General features: G+C 42.2%; 1 protein-coding gene across 1 annotated transcript in view; it reads right to left on the minus strand.

Moving 5' to 3' along the window:
• Positions 1–4,082: 4,082 nt before the first annotated feature.
• The window catches only part of slc37a2 (solute carrier family 37 member 2), a 53,026-nt gene continuing 39,476 nt past the window's right edge, over positions 4,083–17,632 (minus strand). Inside the window, exons 8-18 of the mRNA XM_048562379.1 lie at positions 17,142–17,179; positions 16,453–16,602; positions 15,225–15,315; positions 14,457–14,519; positions 12,492–12,577; positions 11,730–11,778; positions 10,684–10,757; positions 10,049–10,127; positions 8,742–8,833; positions 6,623–6,687; positions 4,083–4,438 (exon numbers count right to left, since the gene is read on the minus strand). Coding sequence (XP_048418336.1) covers positions 4,423–4,438; positions 6,623–6,687; positions 8,742–8,833; positions 10,049–10,127; positions 10,684–10,757; positions 11,730–11,778; positions 12,492–12,577; positions 14,457–14,519; positions 15,225–15,315; positions 16,453–16,602; positions 17,142–17,179 — 803 coding nt within the window. The 3' untranslated portion in view covers positions 4,083–4,422. The remainder of the gene's footprint in view (positions 4,439–6,622; positions 6,688–8,741; positions 8,834–10,048; positions 10,128–10,683; positions 10,758–11,729; positions 11,779–12,491; positions 12,578–14,456; positions 14,520–15,224; positions 15,316–16,452; positions 16,603–17,141; positions 17,180–17,632) is intronic.

Consider the following 17,632-nt stretch of genomic DNA (forward strand, 5'->3'; position numbering starts at 1 on the left):
CAACAATTGTACCTTCAGTTGTCAAAAAAAATCCTCATTTTCTATAAATTCTGTCAAAAAAAGGTCAGGAGACGGAGTTTCTTACCTCTTGCCCAAATATTTCCCTTACTGTCATGGTGTGAAACTTTGCTTTGGAACACTCCAATGTTTAGAAGATTTAATGGACTGAAACAGTTTGGGATATAAACACGCTGTGCAAACACAGACTGTGGCGGTATATTAATGTGGTGTCCATGCAAAAAAAAACACTAAATAAATAAGCTTGGTTTAAATAACATCAAGAAAACAAAAAACAAATCCTACTAAAGTCTGGAATAATTGAACAGTGACAGAAAACGCTACAGAAATTATGTGCAATAATTGTGGGGAAGTGAAAGGGTAGGCTGTACCATTTTAAATTTTATTCTTTAAGGTTTTGAAAGGTCACTGGTGACCAAACTCCAGTCTTCTCTCCTCCACAAATGAATAGAATCCCTACAGTGTGGAAACAGGACATTCAGCCTATCAAGTTCACACTGACCCTCCAAAGACCATCCCATCCAGTCACTCCCCTACCCTATTCCTGTAACCCTGCATTTTCCACAGCTAATCCAACTAGCTCACACATCCCTGGACACTATGGTCAATTCATCATGGCCAAATCCACCTAACCTGCACATCTTTGGACTGTGGGAAGAAACCAGAGCAGAGAAAACCCATGCAGACACAGGGAAAACATGCAAACTCCACAGAGTTGTCCAAGGCCAGAAGTGAACCCAGTTCCCTGGCACTGTGAGGCAGTGCTAACCAGTGAGTCACCATGCCATCCCTAGCAGCCATGGTGCCCTATGTAGCAAACAACTGAGAAAAACTTAAATTCTTGCTTCCCCCTCCCCTCAAAATAGCAAAAGTGTGTTACATTCAAAAAATATTCCTTTACAAACAAATCTTTACTGTCCTTCTCCTTGGCCAGTCTTGAAACAAAACCTCAGGTGTAGCCCAAAAACATGACAAAAGAGAAAGCATTTAGTCAAAGCACTGGTTCCACTGTGGTTTCAATGGAGAATAGCTCCGACAGCTTTAGGAGAGGTAATTGTTAGCTAGAAGTTTGCAGTGAGGTTTCAATGCTGCACTATTTTTACTTATCTATCCAAAAATAACACTAAACAAATTAAAAGGTTTCGCCCTGCACTTTAAAATGCTCTGTGAATGCTAGAGAATCTCATGGTCAAAAAAGGACAAACTGCTAGGAGATTCCAAGATAATAAAATGTGAGGCTGGATGAACACAGCAGGCCAAGCAGCATCTCAGGAGCACAAAAGCTGACGTTTCGGGCCTAGACCCTTCATCAGAGAGGGGGATGGGGGGAGGGAACTGGAATAAATAGGGAGAGAGGGGGAGGCGGACCGAAGATGGAGAGTAAAGAAGATAGGTGGAGAGAGTGTAGGTGGGGAGGTAGGGAGGGGATAGGTCAGTCCAGGGAAGACGGACAGGTCAAGGAGGTGGGATGAGGTTAGTAGGTAGCTGGGGGTGCGGCTTGGGGTGGGAGGAAGGGATGGGTGGGAGGAAGGACCGGTTAGGGAGGCAGAGACAGGTTGGACTGGTTTTGGGATGCAGTGGGTGGGGGGGGGGGGGAAGAAGAGCTGGGCTGGTTGTGTGGTGCAGTGGGGGGAGGGGATGAACTGGGCTGGTTTAGGGATGCAGTGGGGGAAGGGGAGATTTTGAAACTGGTGAAGTCCACATTGATACCATATGGCTGCAGGGTTCCCAATGTGGACTTCACCAGTTTCAAAATCTCCCCTTCCCCCACTGCATCCCTAAACCAGCCCAGTTCATCCCCTCCCCCCACTGCACCACACAACCAGCCCAGCTCTTCCCCCCCACCTACTGCATCCCAAAACCAGTCCAACCTGTCTCTGCCTCCCTAACCGGTCCTTCCTCCCACCCATCCCTTCCTCCCACCCCAAGCTGCACCCCCAGCTACCTACTAACCTCATCCCACCTCCTTGACCTGTCCGTCTTCCCTGGACTGACCTATCCCCTCCCTACCTCCCCACCTACACCCTCTCCACCTATCTTCTTTACTCTCCATCTTCGGTCCGCCTCCCCCTCTCTCCCTATTTATTCCAGTTCTCTCCCCCCATCCCCCTCTCTGATGAAGGGTCCAGGCCCGAAATGTCAGCTTTTGTGCTCCTGAGATGCTGCTTGGCCTGCTGTGTTCATCCAGCCTCACATTTTATTATCTTGGAATCTCCAGCACCTGCAGTTCCCATTATCTCTCTCAAACTGCTAGGAGATACTGGATCCGTTCATTAAGCTCAGTACCTACCAACCAGACTTTGACCAACTGGCCAGTTATTAACTGGAAATCCATTTTATCCGAATTTTCCTGGATAGCCAAAGTGAAGTACCACAACATTACAAATAAACAAAATACATACTATGGTCTCCCACAAACCTGCATGTAGACAAACATCAAGCTGCAGTAGGAATGTCTGAATAGCAAATGAGAATTGAGAGACTGGTTACAAAATGAAATTTTAAAAGTTTAAAAAAGACAACTTGGCAGTTTGACTATGTTCTCCAACAAAAAAGCACAGAAGCCTCGCCACAAATTGAGAAAACAGTTAGGGAGAATTTAACAGTTCCACATTTTCATTTTGGGTGTTTGAAAATGTTACACATGTTCTTTAGTCAGGTTAGTACTTTGCAAAAGCAGCCAAGACCTGAAAGACCATTTACATATGAATACGTGGACGTGTGACAGAGCAGGAATAGGCCATTTGTTTGCTCAAACCGGGAATTAAGTGATTTACTGCTAGTTGTTTTTAAACAAATACAGTGAAAAGTGTAATAATTTGTCACACGTGCCATTGTTACAGAAGATGGTAAGATATAAATAAAAGGAGTTCTTCCTCCCTTGTGCTCTGCTTGACATTGGGTGGGTGGGGTAACAGAGGGAGGGAGGAGAGGAGGGGAAGGGCTCCAGGCCCACCAATGCCCTTGCACAGTCCATTCTAGGAGTCCCACACTGGGGCTACCACAAGGACCCCACTAGGCCTACCACATAACCAACGATGCAGCCACCGCTCCTGTTGATTCATAAGGCGTACTGGTTTGGGGCTTTTAAAAAAAACCAGAAGAACATTTATCCAATCATGTCTGCGCAAGCTCTTGATAAAGAATCCAAAATCACTTGGATGATCTGATTTTTCCTTTAAAAGCTCCAAAAAAAGTGAAAAAAAACTGCCTGCACAAGTGGGCAGGAACAAGCATGGATGGGATGTACACATCTGTCTCAATAATAATGTTTCAATGTAATGTAAAATTGCACACCTCACTGAAAATGCAGCAAATTTATGATGCTAACTGAAAAGCAGATCAGCAGAATTCATTTGAGAGAATTTACCCCCAAAGTCTTTGATAGTTGCTGATATAATGGCAAGGCTCAGCAGGTCTGTCTGGAAATTGAAGGCAGAAACACTTAATATCACAGGTCCTGCTTCTGAGCACTGAGTTGCTCTCTATACTTATGACCTGGAGAATTTCCAGGGTTTTGTTTTTCCATCTGGAGCCTTGATATTGTGTGGAATGTAACAGTACAACTGTCATTGGTGCATGTGTCCATGTGAAATAAGATTGAAGAACAGCATAGCCATTGGCCTTACTGTGGCTCCTGGCAGCATTAAACTCGGTTTCGCGTCAGTCAGATCATAGCAGAATGTGGACAGTAAAAGAGGACAAATTTTTTTTAAAAAGTGTTAAGTGCCGCACCGTAAAGCATGCACCCTTGACATTTATTTCCCCTTTTGAAAAACGACAAGTGCAATTCAGAGGTTGGCGCAGTAGTTGACAGGCACTGTCTTTTCCCAAAACACCTGTGGGAGGGGGAGACAGCAAGGCTCCATCTTCCTCTCAATCCTCACCAAAAGCCAATTAAACTGGTTCAGGCTGCAGCACAAATGGGGTGGGGGGGGGGAGGAGGAATGGAAAATCAGAAGGGACCAAATAAAAACCTGAATAAATAAAACAGAAGGAAAGCAAAAGCTTGCTGTTTGATTTTTTGTTTTTGTTTTTTTAAACAAGAGCTGGGAAGCAAAAAAAATTATACAAATTGTGTTTATTTTAAACAATAAAAGACAGTACATCACACAGATTCTGCTGTCAAATGAAGTCCTTTTCACCATCAATTGGAAGACAATTTTCAATAGAGAGGGTCTAAAATTTAATTGACTGTTTCAAAAGCTGAGAGGACTTTAATCTCTGCGATGTTATGTTCTGGGAGGGATTGAGAGATTAAAGAGACTCATTCTTCTCACTGTACTGGATCGAGAGAGTTTGCTCCCACACATCGACGAAGTGAGCTTTGAAGCAAAAATATTAAATTAAGCCGCAAAATTCGAGCCTCTTGGTCTCACTTAGCAACTACTCTGAACAGCATTCTCAGAACTCCTTAAACCTACAGGGCAAAAGAGAAAAAGAAAGGGGAAATGAACTTAGAGATCTATGCAGCTTTTTAGTGTTAAACACAAAAACTTAAATATACAGCACTCATCTTTATCTTCTATTCTTTGCTTCCTCTGCACCTGCCTTTTAAATTCTTCCTGTAAAAAGGATGCCCTTTCGAGAGAACAGTGTCATCAGGTTTCTAGCATCTTATTTAAATGACAAACATTAATAGTTAAACTGGAGAGCTGCACATGGACAGCTTGGTAGCTCAGGTGATTAGCACTGCTGCCTCAGCACCAGGGACTGGGTTTGATTCCACCCTTGGGCAAGTATGTGGAGTTTGTAGGTTCTCCTGGTGTTTGTGTGGGTTTCTGCTGGCTGCACTGGTTTTCTCCTGCAGTCCAGAAGATATCTAGGTTGGGGGATTGGCCATGCTAAAAATTCTCTGTAGTATCTAGGGATGTGCAGACCAGAATGATCAGCCATGGAAAACGTGAGGTTCCAGGGGTCTGGGTGGGACGCTGATAGTTGGTGCCCCTTTCTGTACTGTATGGATTCTGAGGGGCACAGGGAAACCAGCAGCTGATTTGGTTCTTGCACAGAACCATTTCCAGCACAAAAAAAATCACTGCTGACAGAATGCTGCCTGTCCATTAGCTCTCTTCACAGAATCAAAAACAGCACAAACTGGAGTTGAAACTACGAGGCTCAGCAATACACTGCCTGATTGCTGAGGACAATACAAGGTACAGGTTCAGATTTTTTTTTTTTTTTTTAAAAGCAGCACTTGTGGAAAAAAAAAGTGTTTGAGTCTAGGAGAGTCGATGCCATCCAAATCTCCTGCATTACTTTGTTCAATCCCAGTTCACTGCCAAAATCGACCTTGTCAGTCGAGGGCTCCCATCAACAGAAGTTTTACCCCACGGCTCCAATTATTCCTGTAATTGTAAAACCAATTCAAGATTTCCCTTATACAGCAAACAAAAATCCACTTTTGAAAACACTTGGGATCCTAAGCATGCAAAAAGGTTGCATAAAGTTTGTATTCCCTCAAGTTTAGAGGATTAAGAGGTATTAACCAGCTGTGCTAAGCACAATCAAAGGAATTGAGAGAGAAAAGAAACCCAACTGCTCTGATGGGATAGTCCAGAACACAGCAGAATAACCTTGAAGTTAGTGCCAGGCCATTCAAGGATGATGTCGAGAGGCACTTCTGCACACACTGGGCAGGTGAACAGTTGAAAACAAAAACAAAACAAAGATTAAAATGGAGAGACACTGGGGCTCTACTGGACTTGTCAAGTCAGCTGATTGACTTTGCCTACCAAATCTGTCAAAAAAAAAGGGATACACTGCCAAGAAAAAAAGGCAAATCGAGTCAAAAATAGCTCACACAATGCTTTAACTGAAATAGTGCAGACTAGAGGGGCCTTATTCCTACCAAGTGCCAGGTTTATTAACCAGAGAGTGGCACATGCCTTTGCACAGAGGGAGCCCAACAGTCTGTGTTCTCATGTTGAGCTGAGGAAATCAATTCACATTAACCAAAAAAGGATAAGACAACATGTCCAGTTGACAGTAATGATTTGTGTTACCCTTAAATACATGAACAGAAAAATAAAAGGACAAAAAACCTTGAACAGTAGCAGCATAGGCATACTAGGATAAAGTTTAAAAACTTCAGAGGGAGCAGCAGCAAGTAGAGTTACACTTTCAAATGGGACTTCCTTTACAAAACCCCAGACACTGGCAATATCGTTACTGGAAGCCACAAAACCAGAGATGAACGTGCCCAGCTGTCGTTCTGCTTTTCAGAAGAACCAGTGTATCACAGCACGTGGCGCTAGGATGCTAGATCCCAGATCATCCTGGGGACCTTCTAGGAATAGCAGTTTCCCCAGACATTGTTGAGAGGAGCTTTCTGCAATGTTTTGCCTAAAGGAACCCCAAAAAGGTAGTCCCTAGTTTAAAAGGGAATGACAATTTGGAAGGCTGGGAGTGGAACTTAGCACATCTATTTCTGAAGTGTCTCATTCATACAATTAAAAAAGGCAAAAATTACAACTTGTCTGTCTACAAAACAAAAATATAGAGCCACTGCAACAAACTGCTATCTAAGAACTCCAGTTACAAGACACCGTCTGGTTCTCAGGCTCAAAATGCAGGAAGTTCAGCAAGATGGCTTCATTCTTACCCTCTCAGCCTTGTGGGATATCCACAGCAGCCTCGGACCTCTTTGTACACCAGTCTGCTCAATAACTGCAAAACAGCCGAAAGAGAAACAGATTAGAAGGGTCCCAACCTGAAACACCAGCCTTCCTGCTCCTCTGATGCAGCTTGACCTGTGTTCCTCCAGCTCCACACATCTCAGACTCCAGCATCAGCAGTTCTTACTATTTCAGATCAATGTTAAATAATGTGAAAATATTCTGCCCATAAGCTCCCAACCCCAGTGAAATCCAATACCTTGTCCTGGAGAGAGATAGGGGTTGAGGGGTGCCCAGCCTAATGCTTTCTGCTGGCTACCAGAAACCATTTATATTCAATACATGAACAAAACAACCCCAGGTCTAAACCAATTGTATTACTGTCTCCTGTAAGTAACATTAACTTCAGTTTTACTTCAAGCAAGCCCGTATTGGGGAAAAAAATTGGAGCTATTGATTCCTGATGAAAATATTCTGAATAAGCCCATGTAGCAATAATTTAACATTTAAAGCCACCTGCCTAGGAGAATGGTGTCAGAAGAGAATGGTCAGGGCCATGAGGTAGAGCAAAGTGGAGACTCTTTTGCTTCTCTTTACACACTCAAAATCATCCCCACTTCTCCCAATGGTGGAGAAAGAAAACAGAGAAGATTTTGGGTTTAACAAGAACCAAAAAAAGGGAGGCAAGAAAATGGAGGGGTTCATCGCTGTCCTTATTCAGATTCCTCAAATGAGGCTTCAGCTCCAATCTACTTCTAGATATCATCTGGTGTTCACTTTCTCCCCTTGCCTCGATTTCAACCCCTCCTGCAGCATCATTCTCAGAGCACAGTAGTCTTCGCACCACTCATTAGGGACAAGGCTGACCTTCAAGTAACAATTATCCAAAGTGGGTCAATGATGGGAACTCCGTGCTGTGTACAAGAGACAGAATTGCAAATGCAACCCCTATCCCACAACAAACTGGCTTTCCAACACATTGATACAGTGCTATCAAAGAAAAAAAAAGGGGTTGTACCGTGACAAACCTCAACCCAAATCACTCCATAAAGTATGAAACTTCCCATATTCAGTGAAGTCAGTCAGCAGCACAGAACTTGCTTATTGATGGAGAGAAACATTTGGCCAATCTTGCACTGATCAGAAAATGTACAATTTCCAATTCAAGTGGAAACATTTATACTCTAGAGAGCAGTGAATGGTTGGCAAATAGGGTCTGACTGGTAGAAGCACCTTCATGTAGAATACACCCATTAAAATGTGTAGTCCACAACATGTACTGCCCTCATGCAATTTAAAACACTGGCTTTTCTCTCAAATGTGATATTCTTACAAATTGTCCTGATGAAAAATTAAAAGCCATGACAAAAGTATCTCTTCTCAGCAATATTTCAAAATATAAAAATATATAAATGGGATATGGTGCAATGAGGAACAAATGCAAACAAGATAAAAGGAACTTTAATCATAGGGTAGAAAAACTTAAATTTACAATCTGTGCTAAATTGGATGGTCTCACTTTCACCTCGTGGAAGGACTGTACAAGCAGTGTAGAGATTAGAGTGTGTAACGAGGGGTAACAAAAGCAGGGAATCCCGGCTCCCTGTTCCTTTGATGGATCATTATTTCATTAATGAAAAGTTTAAAAAGACAACACTGACCCGAGGGAGTATTTATAAAATCTCTAACTGGTGTAAATAAGGTTGAGACAGGAGACACAAAAGGCAGAGTTTGGGGGGCGGGGGGGCGGGGGGGGGGGGGGCGCACGCGCGCGAGTGTATGCAGGGGGAAAGAGCGCAGAATTAGGCTATTTGGTCCATCCCATCTGCACTGACTCCAAAGAAGATCCCATCCAGCCCCAGGCCTAGCTGCCCCTACAATGTCACCATAACCCTGCATTTCCCATGGCTACAATATCTAGCCTGTACACCCTGGTTCCTGTGGCTGTGCTAAATTGCCCAATCTACCTAACCTGCACATCTTTGGGCTGTAGGAGGAAACCGGAGCCCCCAGGGGTAAGTGCTGGAAGCAAACCTAAGTCCCTGATGCTACACAACATGTTAACCACTGAGTCACCATACTATCTAGAGAGTTAGCACGACATACCAGACAGGCCAAGATGTCAGATGCTATCAACATGTAAAAGACACTGTTCCAGTCACTGAGGAGTCCAGCCAGCAGCGGGCCCAATGCAGCACCTAGAAAATAAACAGCAGGAAGATCAACCATTCTGCAGTTACAGCTGGCTCTCCACATGAGATGGCATCTGAAAATGTTCAGCAGGAACAAGAGGTCAATCTTCTCAAAAAGGCAACAATTGACAATCAGGGGAAAAAGAAAAGTAGTGTTTAGTTTAAAAAACTAAAAATCCTTAATAGCAGGAAAACCAACATTCCAAAAGTAAGATCAGCTTCTCATTTCACAACATTCAATCTCCATTGCATTTCGTCATAGACTAGTCAGACATCTGCCATAACAGTATGGAGTGCATAACAGAAGGGTTTTAGGCACAAGGATGGAAATTAGGCTCTATTAATAATGTTGCAAACTCAAAAAAAGGACATTATCCACACAATGCAAGTTGAAGTTGTGGCATTTAAAATGAATAAAAAATGTCTGTTTCAAGGAACTCAGAAAACAATTCAAGCTAGAGGCAGGGATTAGCAATGTGACCAATAACTTGGTCAACCACACAGGAACTGTTTGGCTTTGCAACCAAAAAGATAGACACCTGAAATGTCAACTCTCTCCCCAGATAATTCTGTCAGAACAGGAGGTGTTTCAGTTGGTTATTTCCACACATGGCCACTCCTAGATTACTTTGCTTCCTGTACCAGCATGCAGTAGTGGATGAGAAATGTCAGGGGTAGGTCAGTGTCACAATCCTTCTTTGCCTTGAGCTTAGCTAGTGACAAATGGTAGAAGATACACCACTGTACAGCATCAACAGAAGTGGCATAACAGAGGGTTATTGCATGATAGCAATGAATACAGTGATAATTGGTCAAGTGTTACTTTTAGGACCAGAGAGAGCTGGTACAGATACACATGCTCCATCTCAAAACTCGTGTATAATAAATATATATATCAGTCAGTGTAAATACTACTACCCAAATTGCAGAATAGTGAGGTCCCAACTACAAAAATAAACATCCTTAAGCCATAAGCATTGTCATGGCAGCTCCTGCTGATACAGTCCAGATTGACTTAAAAAAAAAACACAAAATAACTGCACTAATAGAAAAGCACACTCCTTTAAAAAACTAAAGGCATAAAACCTGCAACTTAATGATCAGCTAATTTGATAAACTAAAAATTATAACTTTCTTCTCACCTGGGTTATATCTAACAAATTTAACTCTAATCAGGTATAGCCCATTAACATCATTGAGTAGTTGGTGGGACTGACTTACCAATGGAACCTGTTCCATCGATGATTGCTGTGACAGTTGATAAAGCTTTAGCATTCCCTTTAAGACACCGGTGAGTTCCCTGATGAAGAAGTCATAAGAGTTACACATCTTCCAGTCAGTATTTTACTGGTTACACACAACTTGGGGCAGCAGCAATTCAGTGATTAGCGCTGCAGCCTCAGTGGGCTTGATTCCAGCCTCAGGCAACAGTCTGTGCAAACTCCACGTGCATAGGTTTCTCCAGGTGCTCTGGTTTCCTCCCACAGTCCAAAAGATGTGTAGGTTTGGTGGATTGATTATGCAGAATTGCCCCATATAGCGTCCAAGGATGTACAGGCTAGGTGGGTTAGCCATGGGCAATAGTTACAGGGATAGGGCAGTAGGTGGGCTGGGGCGGGCGGGGGGGGGGGGGGGGGAAGAAATGTTCTTCAGGAGGACCAGTGCAGACTCAATGGCCAAAATCAACTGCTTTCACACTGCAGGAATTCTATTTCCCATTTAAATTTTGTTTTGAAAGAGGTGTTTGAAAAGCTGGAAATATATGTTAACTGACCATAGGTTTTTGGTCAATGATCAAGTGTTAAATCATTATCCTACTCTTCCCCACCCTTGCAAAGAGTACAGTGGCTCCTCACCAGATCAGCTGCTACTGCTGTCGTGATCAAAGCATACGGTCCATTCACTAGTGCACCACAGAATATTAACATTCCTGTTAGAAAGAGCAAAAAAAACTTGCATTTGTATTATACCTTTCAGAAGATGTCCTCAAAGCCAATAAAAAAAATGGTGACTGCACTTCAAAATTAAATGCAAGAAGTGCAACAGGCAACTGATATACAGCAAGTGTTCACAAACAGTGAGAAACATGTTTTAAATGATAGAGGATGGGATAAATGCCATCTAGGACAGTGGAGGAGGATGATACCGGTACTTTCTGAAATCATGTATGATTTTTTTTAAACACCAAAATTGGGGCCTCACTTTAAAAATGTTGCCTGAAAGTACATCGCACCTCTGATGCTGCACACTTGCATTAGTTTGAATTGTCTTGAATCTTTAAGCTGGAGGGGATGGCTACAACCTGCAGCCAAGCTTGGAGGTTGGGGTCCTTTGCACAGAGCTACAACCAACATCCAATAGTCAGTCTCCCTAGTCTATTCCTATCTCTTCACAGCCAAAGCATTTCAACATTTTAATTTAAAAAAACATTTGGAGAACATGGGTGCTGCAGGCTAGGCCAGTACTTGCTGCCCATCCTCAACTGTTCCAGGCCATTTCAGAGGGCAGATAAAACTGTCCATCACAATGGAGTTAGTGTTAAACCTAGCCCAGGTCATGCAAGGACGGGAAATAGCCTTCCCCACAAAAAAGGAACCATTCAACCAGAGGGGAGTTATCCCCAGCAAATCTATGGCAGTTAGTTTTCCAGACAAATTTAAGATTAGATTTCCCTTATGTCCATTGGCTAAGCAATGGGAAATAATCTTCTCCCCATGCTAATTTGTAACCTGTATACAGGTTTTTATATTCTGCAATGATCTTTGCTATTCTATCAAACGGCTTCTAGAAATCTAAAGTACACTATATCCACCGAAAGCAGCTAAACTATGGAGAAATCTATGAAGCAGTGAGACTTCAGACAACTCAAAAAGGTAGGGCCAGCACAGCAGAAGTGCCTTACCTACAATTGTTGCTAATCCATTCTTCCCAACGTAGTTGTAAACAAACAGCTGGGGGGGGGGGGGGGGGAAAAGAGAAGGGACAGAAATAAAACACAGCAGTAGTTAGGAGTTCATAAAATTTGAAGAGCTGTTTTAAAACAAGTCACAAGAAGCTGCTTTTGAAGCACAGGTGAATTATTCCTTGTGTTTGACTCTCCTGGAGAAAACTCCTTGTTTGGTGTTGAGTAAGAATTGGTGGCCAGGAGGAAAAAAAAATCATTTGCTGGTTGGGTTGTTCTTGGCATGCAGGAGCAAAATTTTAGATAAAAGGTCTCTTCAGCTCAACTTTGTAGAAAGCTCAGAATCCAGCAAATCTCTGCAGTCAGATTCTCTCCTACATTCAATGAATGATCGTCCCCATGCCCAATTGGGATAGATACTGGAGTAGTTATTATACAAAATGCCTCAGGCACATCTAAAGTAATTAGAAATATTGTCTCAGATTTTAGGAGGCTTTCTCCTCCCTCTGCAGTCATCCCAAACACTTACCAAGAAAGTCCACATCCCAAGAAAGGATTAAAAACAGCAGCTACATGGGGGGGGGGGGGGGGGGGGGGGAAATCATATTTTACCTCATTCCTAGCACACGTTCAGATGCAGCCAGATAGCAACCCCTCAGCCTATTTAAATGCCTCATGGCTACCTCATGGCAGTCACTTTGAAGTTTAATAGAGCAGTCATCTTAATGCTAATGCCCACCCGTTGCCCCGTGCCATCCTTACCATAGGAGCCGCGATGATCAGCATAACACAGCAAGTTGTGGCCCTCCCACCCACGTAATCAGAGATAATTCCGGCCAGAATCCCACCTTCACAGAAAAAAAAAGGAGACAGTGAACAATTGGCAAAGCAGTGCCAAGACAGTTAGCACATACTGTAATCCACCACATCTTGTCCAGTGCTGACCAAACATCCAATTGCCTTGGGAAGACAAGGAAGGATGCCAAAGCTAGCATGATCCACAATAAAGTACATTTCCCCACTTCAAAGTAATTAAAGGACAAGGAATTTTCTTTGGTATGAAGTGGCATGGAATGGGAGTGGGGAAGGATTGACTGAGGTATCCAAGGTTACATTTGCATTGTTGATGAAAGCAGCAGCAGCTCCAAGTAGATACATTTATTCATGTACAGCCACAAACTTCAGCAAAGGCCGGCTCTCAATTCTTAAAAACGACGGGTAGGAAACCCACACTCCATATAGAAGCACTGTCACCTAAGGATGGAATCAAACTAAGGTCCCTGGCGCTATGAGGCAACAGTGCTAATCACTGAGCCACCATGCAGGCCCTTGGAGTGATCCAGGTCAACAGCTTTCCAATTGATTTCAGGTGTATGTCTTGCATGGGTGCTAATAACAGTACATTGCTGCAAATTTATGGAAGCCAGAGAAGTCGTGCCAAACTGCAAGGCGCATTGATTAATTGAGCTGACGCTGTTTAAATTACCAAAGTGGTGTTTCTGCTCCACCTAGTGGTGGCATTGGTAATAAACGTAGCTGTAAAAGCAAAGTTCGTTTATAACAAAAGACGGTTTTCCGACTGGGTTCTGTCATGTCTAGTAAGATGATTAACTGGGATCATAATATTTTAATAAGAATTTAACATCATTCTTCAGTTTTAAGCTGGTTATTATAGTATTGTCTGAGGATTACAAATCAAAGTCCTCCATTTAGCTGAGAGGCTGAAACTTTGTTTCTTAAAGTGACATTTCCTCATTTTTGTTACTAACGGCACTCTTTTCATTAGCCATTATAGCATCCTTGGCCTATCATCTTTCAGTCACACATTTTCCAATGACCAGCCACAGCTAAGCTTAGTGTACAGTGTAAAAAGACTGGAAAGAATAGTTAGCATACAGGATATTTGCTTAATAAGCACTTACAACAGAACATTAATACTGCCCCTCCGGTGGTGACTAACCTCAAATACTTAATTATTAACTCGAACTCTACTGGGAGGAACCCAAAACCAGGCTGTTGATGGGAACAGGCTGTACAACTCAAGCCAGTTCCTTCAAAATTCCCCTGTATAAGTTTGCACTGAAAATGGATCCTCTTTATATTTTAGTTCAAAGGTTCAGGATTGACAGGTATCATTAAACTCTGATCAAGTCTAGGCCAATTCAATGACTGCCACCGATAACTGACCAGGGAGTTTGCTGTCATTTGTACTTCCTCCACCCCTCCCCCCAGCCCAATTCCAACTAGGTATGTAGTTCTCACTGGCTCCATAACACCTCCAATGCCAATTCAAGTGACCATACCAAAAAGGGCAAAGAGAAGTTAGCATCTATTTGACCAAAAAGGGTACGTGGTATTTCAAACAAACAGAATTTGATCGGCCTTCACTGCACCCCCACCCCCAACCTTGGGAAAACATTTGGTTGCAGTTCCCTAACCAGGCCACAAGTCCAGCTAATTGCAATCTTCATCTATAACCAGTGGAGTAAGAGTGCCAACAAATGTAGAAACTAAACTTTAGCACCAGTTACAGTTACAATCTAACTAGTTGATGAGAAAACCATAATGAGTTAATATTAACCTCATGATAACTAAAAATATACACAGGTAAACTTGCAACAAGCTTGTACACAGAAAGAAGTGGAAATTAATAGGTCATTTTAGTCTAATGTCTGTACCACCTCATTGTATCAAATGCTGTTACATTCCTCAAATCAAAACTCATACCTAAAATGCCACCGACATCAAAAAGTGTTGAAATGTCACCAGCAGCTTTGGGATTCAAATGGGCTGAAAAAACAAGAGAAAATAAAAAAAATTAGATAAGCCTCTTTTAGAAGTTGCAATGAGTTAACAAATTTATGTTAACATCTGCCAGAAGATTTAACTGTGGTTCAGCTGCTGGAAGATCTGTCCAGCTCCAGAGGTTGCAGCACATAGGTAGCTGTCATGAGACACCAGCACTTAAGGGGCACTATATCAGAGGTGTTATTTTTCTGGAGTGATAATATTGTTGAGTTAGAAATTGATTTTTGTTTTAAAAGAAAAAATCCATGTTGTAAAACAGAATTTGATTTTGGGATATCAAGTCATGTTGGTTTTTCAATTTATGCGCTTCAGTTTTCTTCTGTATTGTATACATCTCAGACCAAAGCAGTGACAACTAGTTTTATTTTAAAATCATTTGTACAGCCAGTTTATAGTACTTCAAGGTATCTTCAAAGGCACATTCACACTCATGCTCATCAAATGTAAGTTTAAGCATGAGTGCTGACTCAACTAAAATGAATTAGTACGCATAGATCAGTTCCAGACTAAACATAGTCAAGCACTGAACAATTCAACAACTGAACACTACATTCATTAATACGCCATTTAAATTTCTGAGTGGAGAAATCCTTTGCACACAGGTTAGTGGGAAGCTTTCTCCTTCCAGAAACAAGCACCATGCACGTGTGTTGTGGATATGCACTGTGCAAAAAAAGAGTTACTCACCAACAGATGAAATGTAGAGAGGCAACCAAAACAGGAATGTATAGCTGACCAATTTGGCAAAGAGTAAACACAGTGAGAATTCAATCACACCCTGCACAGAAAAGAGACTTCATTAAACAAGTACAAAAGACTATTTGAAGAAGCTTAGTCCGCTTTACACTCCTCACATCGCATTCACTTGGGTGGTAGCAATGTATCACTATATCTAAAACCATAGAAAAAAAGCACATCCAGCTAGTTTCACTTTGTTACTTTCTCAGTGTCCATGGAAGGATTTGAAAAAAACAACAAATCAGCAAAAAAGTTAGACTGGCAAATAAGCAGCCTGGACAGACATCTTAATTCAGGACTATTTAATTCAAGCTCTTTTTAAAAAAGAAAAAAACTCACAGATGAGGGCATCACTTATTGCCCATCTCCTAATGGCTGAGGGGGCAGTTAAGAGTCAACCACATTACTGAGAGTCTGGAGTCACATGTAGGTCAAACCAGGTAAAAGGTGGCAGTTTCCTTCCCTAAAAAGGGTCTTTAATGAACCAGATGGTTTTTTTTCTTGACAATCAATAATAGACTCATGGCTCCTAATTCCAGAGACTTATAAATTATTGCATTCACATTTCACCAGCTGCCATGGCAGGATTTCAACCTGGGTTCCCAGAACACTATCGGGACCTCTGGATTAACAGTCCAGCAATAATACCACCACGCCATCACTTTTTCCCTAAAGTGGTTATTTAAGGTTAAAGCACTGGACAAAATGTTCACATCTTAGTGGCTGATGCCATTTAAATTCAAATTGAAGTTGTCAGGAATGGCAGTCATGAAACAAACAAAGATTACTGTGAAACTCCATCTGGTATCAGAATGTCCTTCAGGGAAGGAAATCTGCCATTCTCACTTGGTCTAGCCTACATGTGGCACAGAGTCAGGGAGTAACAGGCTGACCTTTACCTCCTGAGGAGGTGAATAGCATGGATAACACATGCTGGGCTTGCCAGCAAGACCCATATCCATGAGCTAAAGTGTTGAGTACTAAAGTTCCATTTCATCATTTTGATAAATGGATATGTTGGATAATCCAGATTTCTTTTTGTTTAAAAGTTTTGCTCAAAGAATTTTAAAAAGGCAGTGCACCGTCTTTTCAATTCTGCAGCAGAGTGTGAAATCATGAGCACTACCTATTGTCAGAACTTAATTACACATGGATTGTCCAGGGTTCTGGCACTTACAGGAATTTTGAGTGCTCCAATGAAGCTAATTGCAGAAGGCTCAGTGTGAGCAGGACTGACAATGCTGCCATTCTCAGTAACATCACTTGGGTTGGTGAAAATCTCTTCCATGCTCCCACGGCGTAACACCGGCTCCTGCTCCTTGGAGTCCTGTGACGTGAGCAAAAGTCACCTCTTTAATAATCAAAGCCCTGATCCATGGGACAGTAAAAACCTCTCTTCCTTTTAAATATTCCAAACCTCAAAGGCCTGGCTGCCAGAATATGCAAGGGGTCGAGGTGGGGGCTAGACAGCTTCCCTTGCACTCTGATCCCAGTGTCACATTTTCAAACACGAAAACAGAAGGATTGATAGCTTGTGATGATAGTATCCAACAGCAGCTCTAATTCAAACAAAAAATATTTAGAGACAGATTCTGCAGAAGTCTGAAGATTCAGGGAAAGTGGAGTATCTTCATGTTTTTTTTTAAAAACTGACCCACCAATTTGAAATTTACCCTTTGCCAATTTGCTAATCCTCTCAAGAGGACAACAATCAAGACCCAGTGTAGTACAGTGCTACACGTCTGATCTAGAGACAGAACTGGAATATTAGCACAGACTGGGTTTGGAGCAGTGACCAAGCTGGAGTTTATTTCAATTACATTACTGCATTTTAAATGGTTAATAGAAAAAGGTCTATTTTCTTACAAAGTGCTTTGGAGGGGTGCAGCCAATATCTTCAGGGTCTGTGAAAAAGACAACAAAAAAGCAAGCTGTTAATTCAGAAACATTATGCAGCAATTATCAGAATTCAATAATTAAAGTCAATTATAGACGCTCTTTCCAAAAGAAAAATCTCAGATCCCCAGACAAGGCAGCACAAGTCATTCTCAGCTCCTGCAGACAGGCAATTGCCAGGTGGTCTACAGTGGCTCTACCACATGTTTTATTTGGAGATTTCAGGTGGAGGTAGAGTTTGTAAGGGGACAGTTGCTTCCACTCTCCCCACAATAACCCAAAAGGAGAAGTTGGTGTGCACACGTATCTAAATCAACACTACCCTAAATAACTATCCATTACAAAGCCATAGAAACAAAATAAAAAATAGTAGACCATTTGACCCCTTAATCCTACTCTGCCATTCACTAGGATCATGGCTGATCAAGTTCAAAACCTGAATTGTGCTCTCCCCCATAATC

The sequence above is a fragment of the Stegostoma tigrinum genome, chromosome 32, assembly GCF_030684315.1.
Source record: "Stegostoma tigrinum isolate sSteTig4 chromosome 32, sSteTig4.hap1, whole genome shotgun sequence".
Classification (NCBI taxonomy): Eukaryota; Metazoa; Chordata; class Chondrichthyes; order Orectolobiformes; family Stegostomatidae; genus Stegostoma; species Stegostoma tigrinum.